Source organism: Stegastes partitus, unplaced genomic scaffold (assembly GCF_000690725.1).
Source record: "Stegastes partitus isolate 25-593 unplaced genomic scaffold, Stegastes_partitus-1.0.2 Scaffold651, whole genome shotgun sequence".
Classification (NCBI taxonomy): domain Eukaryota; kingdom Metazoa; phylum Chordata; class Actinopteri; family Pomacentridae; genus Stegastes; species Stegastes partitus.
The window spans coordinates 152,858-174,252 of record NW_007578382.1 but is presented as its reverse complement, the minus strand read 5'-3'; the positions used below and the strand labels follow the sequence as shown (position 1 = coordinate 174,252).

The 21,395-nt window shown below is 41.9% G+C and overlaps 1 protein-coding gene across 2 annotated transcripts in view; it reads left to right on the top strand.

The window, feature by feature from the left end:
• Positions 1 to 18,679, top strand: part of rai14 (retinoic acid induced 14) — a 42,625-nt gene extending 23,946 nt beyond the window's left edge. Inside the window, exons 6-21 of one of the 2 annotated variants that reach the window (XM_008290001.1) lie at positions 821 to 878; positions 1,101 to 1,171; positions 5,824 to 5,930; positions 6,038 to 6,222; positions 7,136 to 7,161; positions 7,578 to 7,664; positions 8,182 to 8,271; positions 8,487 to 8,621; positions 9,114 to 9,215; positions 10,036 to 10,761; positions 11,771 to 12,249; positions 13,021 to 13,189; positions 13,295 to 13,462; positions 13,834 to 13,992; positions 14,893 to 14,958; positions 15,718 to 18,679. In XM_008290001.1, coding sequence (XP_008288223.1) covers positions 821 to 878; positions 1,101 to 1,171; positions 5,824 to 5,930; positions 6,038 to 6,222; positions 7,136 to 7,161; positions 7,578 to 7,664; positions 8,182 to 8,271; positions 8,487 to 8,621; positions 9,114 to 9,215; positions 10,036 to 10,761; positions 11,771 to 12,249; positions 13,021 to 13,189; positions 13,295 to 13,462; positions 13,834 to 13,992; positions 14,893 to 14,958; positions 15,718 to 15,804 — 2,715 coding nt within the window. In that variant the 3' untranslated portion in view covers positions 15,805 to 18,679. The remainder of the gene's footprint in view (positions 1 to 820; positions 879 to 1,100; positions 1,172 to 5,823; positions 5,931 to 6,037; positions 6,223 to 7,135; positions 7,162 to 7,577; positions 7,665 to 8,181; positions 8,272 to 8,486; positions 8,622 to 9,113; positions 9,216 to 10,035; positions 10,762 to 11,770; positions 12,250 to 13,020; positions 13,190 to 13,294; positions 13,463 to 13,833; positions 13,993 to 14,892; positions 14,959 to 15,717) is intronic. The other variant, XM_008290002.1, reaches the window with a different exon arrangement.
• Positions 18,680 to 21,395: the final 2,716 nt, after the last annotated feature.

Below are 21,395 nucleotides of genomic sequence, written 5' to 3'. Positions count from 1 at the left end.
AAGCTAAGAGTGTTTTAATGGCAGCATACATCGGTGTCACCCAGCAGGATTTTTTCTTGGATGCAATATCTAGTGTAGAAAAAGGAATGCGTGAAAGCGCCGCTCGAAATCTACGAATTTCTTGCTGTTCTGTTAAGATAACCGGACAGTTTTCACTGCTTCATTTATTTTGTCTGCTGATTGTGTGTTTGTGGGCAAATCAGCAGACACACACACTGCTGACCTAACTTTCTCCTGACAGTCTGCAGCATCTCAGCAACACACACCTGCCTGGTCCAAGCCTCCTTGCAGCTCTGCTTGCTCTCAGCAAATCCCAAATGAGTTTTTTTTTTTTGGCCAGAATTCTGTTAACCGTTATCTGATCTTCCCCTCTCTACTATCAGGAAGCAATACTAATATTCACCACATTTCTAGCAGGTCGTCACTTTTGCTGAACTATTTGGAGAAAAAAACAAACTGATATTCTGTTTGTTGCACATGTGTGTATTTCTAGTGAGTTTACAGTGTAGTTATATTCCATAAAATATCTACATACAGCACCTGTGGTAAACAGGTCTTGGCATCAGTTCCGTGGGAAAAAAAAGCCTACTTTGTGTACATTCCTTTTTCTGAAGATATCAAAAACAGGACAGGCAGCAGACAAACCAGTTTTTCTACTTCAAATAAGAATTAAATGCAGGCACAAGATATCTGGAGTTATTTGGATGTATTTAGGATCTTTGTGGTGAATGTAGAAATTTGCAAAAACATATGATATGTCAAAGACCTACTGATCCAATTGTTTTGTTTTATAAAAGCATTTTCCTCTCACATCCTCCAGAGTAAATGCCCCGTCGATGTTGTAGACGGCTCAGGAAAGACGGCTCTGCATCACGCTGGTAAGTGTCTCAGTGTCCTCGTAGTTAACTTCAAAATACAAAAGTATTGAAAGTCAGTCTGCTTTCACAAGGACGTGGGGAAACATCTAGTGAGGTTGAGTTTAAGCTCTAATTTGGATAAAATCATCGATCATATTTGATTAAGTAATTTTAGCCCCGTTAGCTTCAATCACTGTAAATGCTTTCTTTCATCGTCTGACTCTTGTTTTGTTTTATCTGCAGCTGCCAGTGGGAACATCCAGATTGTCCAACTGCTGTGTGAACTCAAAAGTCCCATCAACCTGAAGGATGCAGTATGTACTTTCAGTCTTCACTTCTATCCTTCACCGCCTTATTTTTCCTGGCATGATCGAGGGGGCCTGTGAATATAGAGTAAAGACCACAAAAACCCTCCACTGAGGCTCACACATATCGCTTTCTGCTGTGATGTTTCCACAGAAGAATTGCTTCAATTAGTTTGAGGAATCGGCATACACACGGGGTTTTCTTTAACATTTACACGTCTGTTTTTCGGCTTTCACGTATCTTCTTTCCCTGATTTTAGTTTGGTCTGCATCCCTGCATGTGCTCAAGTTTGGGCGATAAAAACCTTGTTTGTTTTACTTTAAAATCTAAATTAACTGCAGTTGTTTTGTACAGCTGTTGGCTTACGGTATGAAGGACCCTCATTAACAGGCATTTCCACTTGTTTGTCCTCCATTTCAAGATTGATTAAGGTTGTACGCGGTGTGTGTGTGTGTGTGCGTGAGGTAGAAGGTCAGCGTACTGTGGGAACTCTGTTCTCAAGCCGCAGACATGTGGTCTCCATTGCAGTGACGCACCATGCCTGTGGTTTTTACCCAGCTGGGGTGTGTGAGCATGACATTTTGTGCGTGTCTCTGTCTGTTTGTGTAAAAAGGGGAAAAAAAAGAGAGAAAAGAAGTCGAGATGTTGCCCCTTATTTACATTTTTATTATCACACCACAGCTGGCCTGGTGGAATTAAACCCACACAGCCGCTCACAATGATCTCTCAGCTTACATGTAAAGATGTCTTTCCAACTTAAACTTCTGTAAGCCTCAAGTGTAAGCCTGTGTAAGTTGTATGTTCTGGCTTTTGAAATCGGTTCATGGTACCACTTTGTACCTCTGGCTGTCAGGACTTAACGTTTGAAGTCCGTGTGCAGTCACAGCGGGCCCCTCCAGACATGATCGTTTTTGTCTGTTTTGTGACAAAAAAATTCTGTCATCACTACAAGAACTGTGAGCTAATGAAGCACTTCACTTCAAATGTACGAGCATTTTAAATTCTGCATGTGACTGGACAGAGCCGCTTTTGCATCGTTTCCTTGTTGAAAGCACGACAAAGTCTGATATTTCACCAAAGGGCAGTTTCCTTTTTTAGCTGTAATCATCTGCAAATGTTTTATGTGCGATTTGAGCAGCTCTGTCTCCTGTTAGTGGACATATAGGCTGCGAACCTCCAAGTTGTCTGGAACATATTGCTGTTTCTGCTAAGCAGAACATGCCAGCTTGTTAGCCTCAAGCATCTGTACCTGATCTATATTTGACTTGAATAAACACAAAGCAAGATGTAGAAAGAAAGAGAGGAAGATCTGCCACATCTAATATATGTCAGAGGAAGAATTTTTACAGAGAATCAAGCACAGGTAAACGTTGATTCTGCTCAGAGACAGTGGGTGATATGAACTATAAAAGCTCACATTTGCTGTTGGACAGAAGTGCTGCACATTTCTCAGCAACTTGGAGAAGCTCAGCCTTGACACAATTCACAGACATATCCAAGTAATTCTTTTGCATTGATGCATGAATGGTTCAAAAACTTTTGGAAGAACTACAAGAAAATACTGTATTTAACTTTTTTTCCCACTGCATTTATATAACATCTCCAGGTTTTGTTTTGTTTTACTAATTTTACACATTAAGTTTTTCATACAAATGATGAGCTGCTTACATAATATGATGTAATTTCATACATTAAACTACCCAAAAGTATGACTTAACTTCCCAGTAGTACAGTCGTGACTCGATAATCCGACACTAAATGTAAAACCTTCTTTTATGTCGGATAGCAAGGCTGTCGGATTGTCAAGACGGAGGTCGAGATACAAGGAGGGCTTGATGCTGGAAGGCTCATTAGTTGTTAATATTTATTGTTATAGTTGTTATAATAACTAGTGTATTGTTAGACACTACGCATTGCTGGATTTGTCGCCTAACTGACCGGTGCGCTTTGTGCACGTTGCGGCCACGTCCACCCCGGGGGAGCACTCCGACGGGGTGGAAGTGGCCAGAACACACAGGCAGTACTTGGCTGCTGATGCCGGTTTAGTTAGCGGTCACAGTTCTGTTTCCACCATTGATGGCGGCAGCGGCGGCGGGCAAGATACGCTCCATCGTTACCATCCATGTTTACTTCAGCAAACACTGAGCTGTGTGTGATGTTGTCGTGTCCTCTTCTGCGCATGCGGGACACTTTTGGGTCATATGAAGTTCACACAGCAGATCACATACAAGTCGCATTTAATTGGAAATGTGAGCAAGCTCACAAACAAATCGGATTTCACAAAAAAAATCCGAATTGAGCATTAAGTCCTGCAGTGTGAACGTAGCCAATATGTGAGATTGTTCAGTCAGATAATATGCCGTTATCCTGATTGGTGACATAAAATGTCATGTTGGAGTCAGAATCCAAGGCTGTCGGTACGTTAAGGCTGTTTTTCATGGGTTCCATTTGTTTTTCCTAAGAACCTGTCGGATAGGAAGATTTTGGGATTGTTAAGGGTCGGATTGTCGAGTCACAACTGTATATAAAATATTTGTTCCACCTCGAACAGCAGTGATATTTGTACTTGCCAAGAAATATTCTTACGTTGTACTATTGGTACTTTTACCTAATTGACCTAAATACTCCGTCCAAAAGGGGTAATTGGGAATTAACATGATCCTCCATTCTGTACAGGCGACCACTGCAGAGTGTTAAATACAGCGCTGCCATAAAACAAGGTTGAAAAAGTCTGAAAATACAAACATTTAATCTGCTGAAAAAAAGACTTCATTACATGAGCGTGTTACAAGCCAGCGCACAGCTTAAAAGCTTAATTTATTAGGTGCTCTGTAATTATGTCTTTATAAAGTGCGGCTCTGTGTGTTTGTTGGCTTCAGCGGTTTATTTATGTTAAACACAGTTGGCGATGTGTTCTGCTTTGGAGAATAGATGTACTTTGATTGTGAGTCATAGGTCCAATATTTCGGCTCGTATGGTAGAAATTAAAGCGCGAGTCAGTTCAAGGCTGGTACAGTATAAAAGGAAGTAGGTGTGTGAGTGAGTTGATTAGTTTCACCACTGCTGTAATGTTAAGTGGTGCTGGAATAGGGTTTTTAGTCCCAGTGTAGGAGTGAGGACCTTGTAAAGAGTTAAGAGTTATCATTCCTGCTCCACAAAAGAACTGCATCCCTCTCCTACCTCCAAAGTGATAAAGAGTGAACACACTCGTTTGGGTTCTTCAGTCAGTTCTCCTCTCATTTGTAAGAAGTGGTAATGAAAACATCTAAAGTCACCTGTCATGTGCTGCACTTGTTAAATATTCACACACATGCACAGACCTGCATGTATGCAAATGATCTGTGCTACCACCAAGCCAGTTTAAACTTGGCAAACGCGTGTCTAGGTGCAACACAGACAATATTATTCCATGCAGAGTGTATTCAGCTTTAAAAAGGGGTTGTTTGTTAGCATTTGCCCTAATCCACACGATCCTCAGACTGCAACATGTAGCTGTGATGCTCGCTGCCCCACTTCGGCTCTGCCAAGGCGTCTGAGTGTTGCCCAAATTTGGCTAGTCTGGCTTTAAACAACTGACAGATTGACAGCGAGCTATAAACAAGCCTGGTAACACATGGCAGCAAACACGTCGTAATACACCTATACATCCACACACACAGACAGACACACTCTGAATCCATTACCCAGAGGAGGACAACATTACTTTTGCCTTTCAGATTCCAGAGAAAGAGAAACACAGTCTGAGCCGAGCAGACACGGGGCTGTTAAAGTCTTTAGCGGAGTTCAGAGGAAGCCAGAACATAGTTTTGTTCTCTGTGGTGTGTGGAAGCAGCAGCCTTGTAATATAAAACACACAACTATGCTGACATACTTTACTGTTTCTTGATGTTCTTTTACTTTTTCCAGCAGTTGGGCTTTTTTTTTTTTTTAGCTTCTTGTTTCACTGTTAACAATAGAAATGTTCTGTGGAAATGTCTGTTAATGCTGCGTTCCTTGAAATCTATTGTTTGGCATGGTGCTGATTTGTTTAGAAACAGTGATCTCATAGCTCACTTGTAAGTCACAGTTGTTATATTTCCTAAATTAATCTTGGCTCAGTCAACACCGGGAGCCTTCTAGGCAGCATCTCCTTCTAGACTGAACAAAGAGCTCAAAAATCCCACGCAAGCAGCTATTCAGTTTGGGTTCTGGAAGGCTTCGGTTAGGTTAAGGGCCATACTTGGGGTTAGGAGCTCTCAGTGTTGTTGAAAAATGTTGCTGCAGTTGGTCAGCTCTGTGCCAAACCCTCTGCTGAGCCCATTCATTCAGCATAGCACTATATATATATATATATCATTTTTTTGGGATTTTCCCTCGGTCATATGTCTTTCATCTTTAAACAGACTGCACTCTAGCAAGCGGACCAGCGTTGCCCTTTTCTGTTTATCTGTTAGGAAATTCATTCACAGTAGGAGACATTCAGTCTTTTTTCACATGAATCTGAGACTTTTCTCACCACACAGATAGTCGCCAAAGTCTATGTCAAGGCCCACATCCCAGTGTCACACGGGATGAGTTATACAGATGTGTCTGTGTCCTCATAAACGTGTGTGATGTCCGTTTGTTGACCCTCCGTGGAATAAGTCCAGTCATGTTTTTATAATGTCCGTCTGTCCCACAGGACGGTCTCACTTCTCTGCTGCTGTCAGCCAAACACGGTCATGCTGAGGTCTGCAGCGCTTTGCTGGACTGTGGTGCTGAAATCAACACCTCCGACAACAGTGGCAGGTAAAAGCACCGCTACCAAAGTCACGTCAACAAACTGACACATTCTTGGACTCTCAGATAAATGTATGTGCTTTGGTGCTCATATACGGCGTTTTCCTATTTCGTAGGACGGCCTTGATGCTTGCGTCTGAGTCCAACGCGGTGCCTGTTGTAGAAGTGTTGGTTCAGCGAGGAGCAGACCTGTCAGCTGTAGATTCAGAAGGCCACGATGTTGTGCATTACGCCAAGCTGTCAGGCAACTCTGAAGCCAAAGTGGCCCTCATGGCTGCTCTGAACAGACACCCTGTGTTAGGTAAGAATTATGCAAAAACAAAACCTGAAAAGTGACACAGTTCTCTTTAAATGTCACTCTGCCTTCTTTAGAAATGTGTACTTGTATTGTCTCTTCAGGTGACTGCACTGACAGATTATTTCTCTGAAGACTTACTCTGACCACTGTGTCCTACTGATAATCTTAATCAAAAAAGATGTAATGTGAAATCTGGTTTGACCACTAAAACTGTTTTTTTTTTATTGCTCATTGATTACAAACAGATCATTCATTGTTCTTTCCTGTGACACATTCAGCAACTCAATCAGTGTATTGTGTTGATGACACTCAAACATCATCCTCTTGAGCTCTCACTTAACCAAACACGAAATGTTCACACCCCATTCTTTATCCTACTTCTGCTTTATGGACAATGCCGTTTCCTCATCTCTCCCATTAGGTGAAGTTGTAAACTTCCATTATGGTTCTAACTATCCCATTTGATCTAAATTTGCATTATGCTCTCTATCTTAACAGTCAATTACATGTAAATATGTGAAATAGTGGCAGTTATTTAGTTATTAGGCTTCTGGAAACTAATGACATTTCCATCTTTTATGACTGCACATAACCCTGGTTGTATTCCTTTGTTTACACATTGTAGTGGACGTGTGAACGAGAGCGTTTTCAGGTCTTTTCCCCACAAACTGATCAATAACAACACAACTACACACATGAACCTACTACCTCTGTGGGACAGAGAGTTGTGCTGCTCTGGTTTGAACACATAGTCAACACTGCCACCTGCTGTATCGCTCCTGTTACTGCAGCGATGTTTGCTGTGCGCTCTACTCCGTGAACCTGCATTAGAAATAATACAAAAAAGGAAAATAAGGCTAAAATGATTTTCTAATCTCCTGCTCATTCTTGGTGTCATTCTTGTCTCCTCTGATAGATGTCAAGTCTCCTAAAAGTCCTCAGGTAAGACATTAGTCTCTTTTTTTAACAATACTTTCTTGCAACAAGCATCAGAGTTACTAAAGAAGATAAACTACACAGCCAGTCAATCAGGAATGACTGTATGAAAGCGTAAATCTCCTAATATTACAGTAATATAAGGTGATTGATTATGAAAGGAGCAAAGATGATGAATAAAAGCTAAACTGAGACTAAGCCACATATGATGTAGTTCAACATCCGCTTCTCTCATGTGTTCGTATCTAATTTCTTAGCTTTGGAAAAACACAAACAGAAAAATTTTAGTTTCTGTTTTTGAAAAGCAAAAACTTGATTCTTACTGTAGCACTCGTTGATCGACTCTCCTTTTACTAACCAGCACTGAATCCCACCTTTCTTTTTGTCGCCTTCCCTCTCTGCCTCTGTTGCTGGCTCCTCAGCATGATCAAGTAGCTAAGCTAAGTGATGAGCGGATCACAACTCCCAAAAAACGAAAAGCACCTCCACCTCCTATTAGCCCACTGCAGGTAAATGCATGTTTCTCTGTGTATCTGCCGGCTTGTATCAGTGTGCCACTCTTTAAATTAATATGAATGCATGTCTGCAGAATATTTATATAATGAGTACAGTCTGAGAGTGTTTGTGTGTTTACATATGACCCGTTAAGTTTCTAATCACAAATCAGTTTATAGATTGTCAAAGTAATTAATTCATCTACTAAGTTAATTTAATGTATGTACTAATCTGCCTTTTGTTTTTCAAAGTTTAGATGATAAAAATGTTCTGTTTGCAAACACCCAGTGCAGCAATAACTTATTAAGGCCTTGTGTGAGTTTGTTTTTGTCATAAAACACTAACTTTTAAATTCTTGTCAGACTGGGTTCTGTACCAACAGATCATAAACATGTGACTGGTACACTCTGGTTTTTAACACTTCTAATAAAAAACATTTTTAAAGCTCAAAAAACAGACAAGTTTTTTTTATGTTCAACATGAGCATGTGGGCAAATTAATCCAAAAACTATCAACTTCATCTTTCTTCAGAGCTCTGGACCCTCCTCTCCTTCAGTCATTACATCAGCTGGCACTCCTGCATCCAACAAAAGTGACACTCCCAAGAGATTCAACTACAAGGTAATGCCAACACATCAGACACTAGAACTAATGTAAGAGCTGAAAGCTGCACAAGTCATTACCTCATATTTTCCATGTAGCTCTGCAGCTAAATGCTATGTAGCAGTAGGCTACATTCTTGCCTTAAGCCTTCAGACGTTTTTTTCCCCCCTCTGCTGTATGTTTTTCTTTTTTCCCGCCACCCCTCACTCCTTACTCCTCCCCTTATTCCAAAGGAGGATGAGATTAGAGGAACAGCACTGAGAGAGCAGGTCGAGAAGCTTCATGAGGAGAGAAACATGCTGCTGGAGACAATCGAAGACCTGAAGCAGACGGTGGATACGGTGACTGGGCCTGAGCTGGACACAAAGGTGACTATCGACACTATGGTGACTTGTTTACATGCATATGAGCAGATCTTAAACCAGGTATGTTGACTGAAGCAATAAGCCTGGAAATAGTTAAGGGACGCAGTGTAAAGTACCACACATACATCTGATATATTTATTGTTGTATAAACAAATTCTCAATTGTTTTTTCTTACCTGGATAAAAAAAAAATAATCAGAGAATTTTTAATTAGGTAAACTATATGTGTATTTCAATCCTTTTAATGAATCCTAAAGTTTTTTCTATGCATCATACAGTTTAAAAAAAAGTCAGTCTGTTTATTTTTTTTTAGTTTTATGATTCAAGCTTCATGCTCCAACAACAGACAACCACTGAACTTTTTCACCTTCAGCATTCTTGAAGGAGGTCTAACCTGAGCTTAAGACATGTCACGACTCGTGTTGTTTTTCCGAGGTAGCTAGTGGTCCTTAACGTTGCCTTTATGTGAACGTATGTGTGTTTATGTTTTGGCAGGTCGAGCAAAGTTTTACAGCGTCTGCAGCTCTGGTTTCTGCTCTGCAAGCCAAGATTGCTGCTCTTACTTCAGAGAACCAGCAACTTGCAAGCAAACTAAAGGTATGCAACCCTTCATTCATGCTCAGAAGTTCGACCATAAACAAATGAATGAACACGCTCGACGTGAGGGCAGCACACTGTATATTTAAGCTTTTCCACTGAACTCTGCTAAATTGCTGGCTGTGCTTCCACAGAGCAGCGAGGAGACAAATATGGAAACTAATTTAGAATACAAGTAATAAAATATCTAGAGTATAATTATTTTTCAAGTACTGGTATCACCTGGGGAAGGATGGAAAAAAGCTGTAATGTGGTTTATTCTTTTAAAAAATATTTTATAGCATTCTGACTACGTCATTTTGCACGAGACATTTTTTCTTGCCCCGGTTTGCTGTTTCCATTGCGCTGCATGACTTTATATTGCAGTAAAAAATTAGCCCACAGTGACTGAAAATGTTCCAGAAGCAGTGAATATCCAGAAACCGCTTCACATCCAGAGGACTTATTTACTAAAAAATAAAATGTATGTATGTAGGTCTAAGATAAAACGTTTCCATATTTCCCGTCTTAACCTTTGTAACTCTGGAAATCAAATCATGAACTGCAGGATTATTCCCTTTTATAAGATGCAGTCATTTTTTATTTTTAGAAAACATGTTTTTGAAATGATCTTTGAATCATAAACCTCTTTAAAAAACACTTGGCAATATCCAAATTCTTCAGTTTATTGCTTTGTAATTAACCCTTTCATGTAAAGCCAGACACTGGCCACAATAATTTCCCTCATTCAAGTGGTCGGTGGTTTGCTAATAAGATTTCTATTTTTCCATCCTCACTCTCCTCCTCTCCCCACGCTTCACCCTGCACCCTCAACTCACAGAAACATCCGTCCCTCCAAGGAAATGAGGACCTGAAGGAGACCAGTCGTCCCAACAGCATGGCCTCCAACTCCTCCTTCCACTCCACCCAGGATGAGTTTGACTCAGCGCCACATGTCCCCTCCACCGCAACTGTGGACGGGGAAGGAGTTGCTTCTGTCAGGCTGGAGGAAGAAGAGAATGAGGGAGGCAGAGGAGGAGGCAAAGAGGAGATCAGACTGTTGAGACAAGCGCTAGAGAGTGTTCAAATAAAACTTCTAGAAACCAGGAAGGAGAACCGCTCGCTTCAGGCTCAGCTGAAACCTGAAAGAGGCCAAGAAGGAGAGGAGGAAGACACCGTCAGAGAGAAAGGACGAGAGGAAGAGCTAATGGAGAGTCTAGCAGAGCTGCAGGCGAAGCTGACGGACACTCAGGAGAGATACCACCAAGCTATGGAGGAAGTGGAGGATCTGAGAGGGCAGACGGGAAGGGGAGAAGGCGAGCTGACGGAGAAACAGGAGGCCCACGGACGTAGCTCATCTACACTCGAACATGAAGTAAAACAGCTGAAAGCTCAGCTCGTCCAGTCGGGGTCCGAGCAAGACAGAGCAGCTCAACGAATCCGACAGCTGGAAGAAGTGCTGAGGAAGATGGAGGAGGACAGACGGACCACCAAGGGGACAGAACAGAGGACGGCACAGATGGAGGAGCTGTACAAGGAGGCGCAAGAGGAAGTCAGGATGCTCCAGGTAAATATGACATCCTTCTCTTCTGTGAATGCTTGTGTGACTAGAAAGGTAACTCCACCGATTTTTACAAATTCAGGTCTAAGATTTGTGGAATACCAATGTTTTTCCTGAATCCAGAATCACTATCTGTTACCATATTTTAAAAAAATCTGTACATTTTCCTGTTATTTTAAAATAACACTATACTTAACTAAACTGGGTCACTTTTTAAAATTCTTATTATTTGGCACCGGCTACCAAAAATTCCTTTATGCTAGACAAACACAGATTCCCATCTCATATAGAGAACAAGGAGGTGTAAAGATCGGCCTGACTCTGTAGATTCTTGCCACTGGCCGTGAAGTTGACGCCATACTCTCTTCCTCTGAACACTATCTTCATACTGCAGAAAACAATAACAACTATCTTAGTCACACTGCAGTCATGTCACACAGTCAACATATGTTTTACTGTATTTTCTGGCATTTTTTTATTGCATGAAATTTGTTATTTTAATCACCACATGCAAATGTTCCACCACAACAAGTGCCTCCCGACACTGTTTGACATCAACGTAGCGTCCTGAACTCACTGCTGCTCAAAGACAATTAGAATTTATTTTAAAAATTCAGTCAAGCCAGAGCTTATTTTCCTCTGTGGCATGATGATAAAGGAGTAGCCAGACCATTCTCTAGCGCTCACACAATGCTGTGAGGATAGGTCTGGCTATGTGAGACAATGCAAAGAGTGTTCTTCAATCACCTGAAGTGATGTCACATGAATCAGTGTCGGATCAAGTTGGAAAAGTAAACACATATTAAATGTATAGGACCTAATCTCTGCTTGAAGCTAGCAGCTCATGATAGCATGAGCCAAAACTAGCATGACACACCTGCACTATCAGCTGAACTATAAGTTAGAATCAGTATAAAAAGGAAAATAAATGAAACTGTTCTGTTAGTTACCTCTAGTTACCTTTTTATTTTCTACATCAGTCATTTCCTGTAACTGGTTCCTTCCTGTTGTTTAGGAGGCTCTGAGGGGAACAGTGCCTGTTGAAGCAGCAGCCAAAGACTTTGAGGAGATGAAGGCTGAGCTCAATGAGGTAATTGCTGGGCTGCAGCGTCGCTTGCTGGAACTCTCGCACTCCTACAGTGAAACCAAGAGTCAGCTGAGTGCCGCTCAGAAACAGCTGGTTGAGAGCCAAGCCGAGAGCAGCGCGGCCTCATCTCCCTCCACAGAACAACAGGTCCAGGTGCTGAACAGTAAGGTGGAGGAGCTGCAGGCGCTGCTGGCTGAGACTGAGAAGAAGTATTCAGCCACTCAAGAGGAGATTTCACTACTGAGGCAGGAGGCAGAAGCTCAGGCACAGAGCTCCGTGGCCCTCGCCGACCACACGCAGGTTATGTCGTCTCTGGGAAATGCCATCAAGGAGCTGGAGAGTGAAGCGGAAGCACTGAGAGCGGAGCTGCATCAAAAGACGGTGCAGCTGGAGGCTGTTCAGAATAGGTGAGAGAAACGGTGACAAGAAGAAAATAAAGGAAGATTTCCCACGTAGGTGATTGAGGCCCGGGCCATAAAATGATAGCAATGTGCACTGGCAATAGAAATTTCATCAATAATAATAAGAAAACTGTTCAGTAGCTTCACTTAAATACATTAGATTCACTGCATAAAGAAAACACAGTCTGGTTGCGTGAACAAATCCCAGAGGTGTCCCTTCTCTGGCTCAGAACAAACTATTATCACTTGAAAATCAGGTTAGCTGCATTCATGGTACCAAAAAGTAATACAAGCAGATACACAAGTTGACCTGTTTCAGAATATTTTGAGCTAAATACAAAGAATGAGGGGAAAATATGAATATCAGTTTTTTCCCTTATTATTGAAATCAGAATTAGTTCGTATCCTGTCTTTTGAAAAACGTGATTTAACCTTTAAACTACAGTCAAGTGTGTTATAGAGTCTGAAAAATTAAGATTCTTTATCCAAAAAAAACCAAACAAAAACAACACATGTAAATAAGTTTAAATTAGGAGCCATGCAGTGAAAACACAATCATTTGTTTGCAGTCCAGGGGGTGGAGACTAACAGGCATTCATGTCAGGATTTTTCCGCCTGCTTTAGCGACACTGAGTTCAGCCCGGCTGTTGAATCTGCGGTCAACAGTCAAAACTATTTTGCCAGCTTTAATAAAAAATGTCTTGCCTGCTAGAATGAAATGTACTTGAGCTGTAGTTGTTACCATGTGGCTCTTGTGTCTCTTTTCTTCGCAAACAGGCTGACGGCCGAGAAAGACGTCAGCCCGGATGACTCAGTCTCCCGTCTGGAGCATGAGACGTTGCGGGAGCAGCTGGAGGGCGAAGTGAACCATCTGACGCAGCTCCTCCAGGAGGCCCTCAGGAAGCAGGACGAGATGGCTCTGGAGGCTGCTGATGCGTGGCAGAAGGTGGGAGAAAACAACAACGAAATAAACGTATCAAATGCTTTTCCTTCATATGATCTATTTTTGTTCCTTAGCACTAACTTAATTACCCTCTTGTCCACCAATCAGGCGCGGGATAATCGAGCCGAGCGGGACGCCCTGCAGGAGCTGGTGATGTCGAGGGAGAAGGAGAACCAGACGCTGACCTCCAAACTCGCAGAGTCCCAGGATGGCGTGTCTCAGCTCAAACAGCTGGTGGAGAATCACGTTGCCTCTGAGAGAGAAAAGAACAAGAGGGTCAGTAATAATAAGTACCGACGCTAACATAGTAAACATTTGACACCTCGGTAGTGTCTGTCTGGCGGTGAGCTTGCTTTACGAGGTGCCATCGAAAAGTTCTGCCCCTGTGAAAAGTTAAAACCATTCCTGATTTTAATTAGGTCCCTTTAGTTAGCTTGTGTAGCGATACACAGCTCCCAGTGCTGTCGTCTCAATCCTCATTAATCACACCTCGTCTGTAGTTGTTTTTAAGACATTTTTCAGCATGTTTACCTCAACTTAAGGTCCATTTAATCTAACCAGAGCGTTTTCCTTCCATCATCAAATCAAACTTTTTCATGCTTATTGTTACATTAACCATTTTTTTTGTGGTTTGTTTTCCCTTGCAGATAGATGACCTGTCTCGGGAGGTAGGGAAGCTAAAGGACGCCTTGAACAGCCTATCACAGCTCTCCTACAGCTCCTGCTCCCCCTCCAAGAGGCAGCAGCAAACCCAGCAGCTGGACACCATGCAGCAACAGATCAAACAGCTGCAGTACCAGCTCGCTGTAAGATTCGTTCAATCTATTTTTACACTTCTTCTTACAACAATGCTCATTTTGAGTGCAATTTATGAAGCCCCTGGAAGGTCACAGTGGGCAGTTTTCTCTTGATTAGTTTTACGTTACTTGTTTTGATCCATAGAAACAGTTGTTGTGTTCACTGCTAGTTATGGGAAACACTCTGCAGGTATGGAGAGATGATGTGATGTTTTACTTGAAGTATGTGGTGCTCATCACTCATTTTAAGGCCAGTCTCCAGCTGCTGGTTGTGAGCACAGCTGCTCTGCCTGGCCGTGACGGGTGAAGCAGTGGCTGGAGATGATTATTGTCTGGACTTTGGCTGCTGCTGCTGCTGCTGTTGTCTATGCTGCTATAGATAGATGTCCAGCTGTTACTATTCGAACCCACGATGTTTCTACGACAGATATATTACCAGCACACCGCAGGAGCTCAGGGATACAGTAGCTGCAATACAACGCTCAGCCAGCAGTACCATCCCTGCACACGCCACTGCTGCATGCAGTCAGTGTTGGAACCATTAAAAACAAATGTGTCGCGGCTATAATTTTAACAACCGCAGCACAGCCACGACTGCAGCCACAGTCACAGTGACAGCTGAGTCATTCCAAGACTGCAGTTATAATCAGAGCTAATCCCATCAGGGACACAACTGGTGAACCAGCCTCTCTGGTTTTCGTACTAAATCCAGCGGCGCAGGCTGAGCAGCCACCGCTGAGGCTGCACTGACTCTCCCTGCAGTCTAGCACGCTTTCTCTAGGGAGCAGAGGAAATGCACAACGTAGTCGCAGAAAAAAGTTCCACCGTCACCTTTTGGGGCTCTGTACAACAGTCATGTGAACTCTGGTGGTGAAGTAAAGGTGTATTTACCTCCTGTTGTCTTTGTAGGAGTCAAAGAAGCAGCACCATGAAATAGTGTCAGTCTACAGGATGCACCTCCTCTACGCTGTTCAGGTAAACATGCATTTGTTTTCATTCGGCTACAGCTCACCAACGTTGAAATGTTAATAAGAGTATTGTCTCTTTGTGTCTTTTCAGTTTTAGAACAATTACTGCTCAACCATCTCTGATTTGCCTGAAGGATTTTTAGCATAAAATATGGATATTTACAAAGATAACAGTGAAATTAAACATATTGAATACTTTCTGAAATAAATACTGAACAAGAATTCAATAAGTGTAATAGATAAGGTTCAGTCTGTTTCTCCGGCCTACAACATGGATCCAAAAAAGAAAAATATGCCTACATACAAAAAACATATATTTTGGGAACCATTTAAAAACTCCAAAACTCTGTTCTACCTGGATGAGGTTATCTAGCAGTTGTTTTGTTGGGTGGTCGAGCAGAAGGCCCCTGATGATTTGAGATGGAATAAACCTTTTACATGAGACATTCAGGAGCTTTTAGTTTTTTTTTAACAGCGGTGGATCAAATTAAAGCTTTATCCAGAATATTAGAGAAATAGTTTCTAGAAATAAAAGCTATTGCTTCATATTCTTAAACATAGAATTTCAGACATGAAAACATAAAACATTTATTTCACCTCAAAATCAGTCAGATCAAAGCTACATGAGTTGTTGGACACCACTAGAGACAAAGGGGGGACGTTTACTTATCGTTGTTGTTGTTGGGGTTTGTTCACTTCAAACTGACACTAGAACTTTCTTTCTTCAGTATCTTAACTTACTGAACCTGTGCTGTTTTGCCTTCAGGGTCAGATGGACGAGGATGTGCAGAAAGCCTTGAAACAGATCCTGATGATGTGCAAGGTGCCAAGTCCAGCCAAGGAGGCCTGCTGAGACGCACAGGGACCGGTTTCCCAAAAGCCCGGTGTCTTTGAAACCGAAGAACACTGAGAACGAGGAAGCCCGACACACGGTGCCTCTGGATGAATCTTGAGTATTTGTTTCTGAGGAATTGGTTTACAATCAGGTGTTCGTTGCCTTTGCTGATGCCATATCAGTGTTTCCCCTAGAACGGTTTTCAGGCCTGATGGTTAAAAAGCGCCTCAACAGACGAGGTGGGATATGGTCAACTTTGTAGATGGGGCAGCGGGCGATCCCCGATTTAGATTCACATTGAAATATTTGTTTACTTGAGCCAACTAACCTCACCGGCCCTCTCTACTGTCCCACCTCCCTCGCTTTCTCTTCTTTCCAACCTTTGGCTTTTGGAGAAAAACATTTATACATCCGTCCCCTACAACACACCTCCTCTCCTTTTAGGCTCAGCTACATCCTATACGATCACGAACACGTCAAGAGTTTCCAAAGCGATGCAGAAGCTGAATCATAGTTTGGAACAGCTGATGCCCGGTGGCCTGCCTGTGCAGTTGTAGGGGAAATACTGCATTTTGAACTCATGTCTAACATCATGGTATAAACATGTGATCTGTACCTGGATAACTTTATCTGAGGCGCAACTACAAAGCAGGGTTTCAGGTCAGTGAGGTGAGTTCAGGGTTACAGCGGTGCAACATTTACGCTGCAGGTTGTGTTCACAGTAACACAGCCTGCTCTCGGTGAACAGATAGTAAGAGGATCTCTCAGAGTTTTTAGAGCTCCAAGCGTTCTCAAAGCTGTTTCATTGTTGTGTTGATCTTTGTATCGTCATTCAATCCTCACACAGACAGACTTAGAGCACTGAAGCCTTGAACTTGTTGACCTTAGAGGATTTGCAGTGAGCTACGTACTGGTTTGAATTATGTTTTTATATTTATTGTTTACTTGATCACAAAACCCCGCCAAGACTACAGCTGAAAGACAAAACTATGTCTCATATGTTATAAGAAAACATCTAAGGGACACATTTGATGGAATACGCTCTTGTTATATTCAGATCTACTTGTGCCATAAGCTTGTAAATGCTCACAAAGTTGGAATTTTTTCACGAGGTTAACCTTCAGCAGGTTTGTTGCCTTTAGTCTGGATCATTTTCTCATATTGTTTGTTAGAAATCTGCAGCTCTAGACCTGTCCATAGATGTCATTAATCATTTAGTGCTCTTTTTTGTTCAAGTGAATGTGCTCATAGCTAGATTCAGAACTGCTGAATTGACTAAACGAGCTGATTCAGATACAGATCACATGTTCATATCAGGTGTAAACGGGGCTTAAAGGTCACGATGGATGATGTTTTAGGGAAACCTCAGCCCAGCATGCAGGTTCTGCACATCAGCCAGCTGACTGGAGGTGGTTATCTGGTGTGTTCTGGCCAAATTTGTAATCTCAGAACTCAAAACGCTACATTAAAAACGTGCAGTAACTTTAAATCACATGCAGTTGCACAAATATAATAAAAACGTGTGTGTACTGTGACTTAAACATACAATCTGTGTGTGTGTGTGTGTGCGCACTATTCAGTCCGATGAAATCAGTGAGTTCTTTCTGTTACCACTCGCGCTTAACAAACCGAACGCGCTGCTGTTAGTAGTATCTGTTTTATGATACAACCGTATTGGTATTATTTAAATTCTTCTCTCAATGTTTCATGGTCGTCCACATTTACCCAATACCATCTAAATTATTTGTGCCCGTTTGAATAATGCATGTAAACGCCCAGAAATCCAACAAATGTTTCTCGGTCGCACTTGTTTGAAGAAAACGCTCTTTCTATTGATATTTTCCTATGAGGCAGAAAAAAAAAAAAAAAAGTGTAAAAATGATATATTTTACTGACTTGTACTACCGTGTCCTGTTTTCTAAGTTACTGTACTTACATGAAGAGGTTTGATAGCTGTGTTCTGGATGGCCTTGTGTGTGTTTCGTGTGAATGAGAAGCTTTTTTTTTCTCCTCGAGTATAACAGCGCACTATTTGTTCTAGCGACACCTGAATTAGTCGGTTCTCCTGTTACTATTCATATTTTACATATAAGGGGTTTACTGTTTACTGTAGTGATAACAAAGGAAAACATTTCAGTTGTAACAAACTCCCAGCAGTATGGGCTCATCATAGTAAGATCTGTAGTTCTTACTTGTCTCCTCTTGATTTCTTTTACTTTTTTATTTTTTTTTATTTTTAACAATTACTTACTTGAAAAGCATGTCAAATGTATTGGCTGAAATCAAATCGTTACATAAAAGAAGAGTCACGTGCCTGTAATCGGACAGTATTTTATCCGGCTTCCTTGTACAATCTTATTAATTTATTTACATTTACCTGGAATGTTTTTCTGTCTCTCTCTTTGTACAACTCCCTCTTTTTCAGCGCTCCTTTGTAGGTACAGAGATACACTGTGCAGTGTTTGTTTCAGATGCATTTCTTTGTACGTGTCTTCTAGAGGCTTCTGAACTGTTTATTTCACACAGCACTCCTTTGCCTTAGCCCTGTACGTAGAGCCATTAGAGATCACCTTCCTACTGAACAGTGTTGTTGGAAATACTGGACTGAAAGAATTTGTATCCGAATGACTGACCGTCAGTTCTCACTCAGCAGCCCTGAGTCGAGCCTCTGCATGTCTGTGTTTTAGGTCGTAGGGGATCGTAATCAGCTCTCTCTCTCTTTCTCTGTAGGCCTTGACTGAAATGTTTTGTACCAAGAAAGGGAAAACAAAGGAACAGCTTTTTCTCTAAGTTGTTTCTTTACTAACAGTTTTGTAGTGACAAGAAAAAGAAATGCTGGTTTGCCAACTGCATTTTGCCCACGTTAATAAATTTTCAAGATACTGTAACATCATCTGTCGTCGTTTTGTGTTTCCCATCTGTTATGATTGAGAAAGTGCAAACATTCATCCATCCATCTATACACTGCTTAGTCCTCACTGGGGGCTGGGGACAGACAACCAAGCACACTCACATTCACACCTATGGACAATTTAGAATCACCATTTAACCTCAACATGTTTTTGGACTGTGGGAGGAAGCTGGAGAACCCGGAGAGAACCCATGCTGCACAGGGAGAACATGGAGACTCCACACAGGAAGATCCCGGGTGTCCTCACCGGCGACCTTCTAACTGCGAGGCAACAGTGCTAACCACAGAGCCACCTTGCTGCCCGAAAGTGCAAACATGAGCTGATTGTAGCTCATTTGACACATGAAGAGTCAAACCTGATTGGTCGGCTGATATTAAGATAAGAAAAGGAAAGTCTTAATTCGTCCCACAGTGAGAACATCTGCAGCGTTACCGCAACAAACAGGATGGTGCAAACATGTAAGGAACATCAGTAGAAAAACAATAAACAAAAGGAATTTAGCAGACAGGGTTAGCACATAGTTTGTCCAACAGAAACCTGCCATTCATGTGGATGCTACTTTGACACATGCCAAGTCAAACCAAGTACATCCCAGTTCATGGCATCAGCAGTCCCAGACACCAGCTACCTCCCCAGTAGGACAATATGTCTGCCGCGCCACATAAACTGAGGAACACAACCAAGAGCTCAAGGCCTGACCACCACACTTTCCTCATGCCAACCAGACTCAGCATGTGTAGCTCCTAGATAAATCTGCTCCAGGTCCTACATTAACAGCTGGCTGTCAGTCAGAAAGTATAAACTACCATTTAAAAATGAGGAAGTCTTCATTGGCTGATTGTGCAGAGAAGAAGATCTACATCCACTAAAACATAACTTCATAACAACATAACTTCCTTCATAACTCTTTGTCCAGAGCACAAGTTCACAAATTATACATAAACATTAATGTAAAAAAAAAAATCTGAATTCCACATGCAGGCTTCAACACTGACGCCTCCTTTTTCTGGGCTTTTTTCCAGCAAAGAGGGCAAACTGAANCGGGTGTCCTCACCGGGACGCGAACCAGCGACCTTCTTGCTGCGAGGCAACAGTGCTGACCACTGATCCACCTTGCAGCCCAAAAGTGCACACATGAGCTGATTGTAGCTCATTTGATGCATGAAGAGTAAAACCTGATCGGTAGGCTGATATTAAGATAAGAAAAGGAAAGTCTTAATTCATCCCACAGTGTTACTGCAACAAACAGGATGGTTCAAACATGTAAGAAACATCAGTAGAAAAACAAAAAATAAACAAAATGAATTCAGCTGACAGGGTTAGCACATAGTTTGTCCAACAGAGAAGCTCTGATTCCAGCCTTAATATTATCTGCAGCACATGTAGCAGAGCACACATCACAGCTGAGCAGAAGGTGCTTGTTTGTGAAACACACTGCCGATAGCTAGCATTTTACACAACATTCAAAGTCATCGAATAAACTGAGGTTTTCTTTCTAAAGCTTAACAAGCCACCACAGATCAGCTACAACATTTAAACTAATGACCGGTAAAGTCAAAGACACTGATGTTGTCATAATGGTTTGCTGGGAAACCTGCCATTCATGTAGATGTTATTTTGATGCATGCCACCAACTATATCAAACAAAGTACACCCCAGTTCATGGCATCGGCAGTTCCAAACACCAGCTACCTCCCCAGCAGGACAATATGTCTGCCGTGCCACATGAACTGCTTGAGGAACACAACCAAGAGCACAAGGTCTGACCACCAAACTTTCCTCATGGCCCTAGATAAACTCTGCTTACCAAATCTGCTCCAGGTCCTGCATTAGCAAATAGCTATTAGTCAGAAAGTGTAAAAACGCTGCATGTTTGTGCCACTGACTACCATTTAAATGAGCAAGTTTTCAAGTCTTCAGATCTACATCTGCTAAACTGTAAGCTGCAAAACTTTGCATTTCATAACTCTTTGTCCAGAGCACAAATTCACAATTTATACATACACATTAATGTAAAAAAAAACTGAATTCCACATGCAGGCTTCAACACTGACGCCTCCTTTTCTGGGCTTTTTTCCAGCAAAGAGGGCAAACTGAAAGAAACTAAGCAACCGCTGCACCTGTACGCCAGAGCATCTCCAGCATTTGACACGTCGGCAGAAAACCTTTTTGTTTCTTCCAAACCACGCTGCGTTGGCAATCTGTTCCCCACCTAAACATTGTCTTAATCTGCCAAATGCAACACTCACAGAGAAAACACGAGTTCTCAACAACTAATCCTGCCGGATAAACGAGACGTATGATTCAGAGCCGTGTGACAGGAGGGTTCTAACTGACGCTTGGTTTCGGTTCAGTGTCAGTTTGCCAGCATTGACAGAATCTGCCACCAGTTTTCTTTGTTCATTCATGAGTCATTAAAACATTTACTTGTCATGCTTGTGATGTGTTTGGCCAAGAGGGGCAACAGAAGTCTGAACTGGCGATAAGTGACCACTAGATGGCAGCATTTGCCAACACTGGATCTCACATGGCTCCAATAAGGTGATCCAGACTCACACGTTATACCGACAAATGACCAAAAAATGATAAATAGATGACTTATGAAGCTGAATGTTTGATCATATTGATAACCAGTGAAACCAAACTGAGCACCTGTGATATATTTCTGATGGATATATCTTTTAGATATCTATGAGA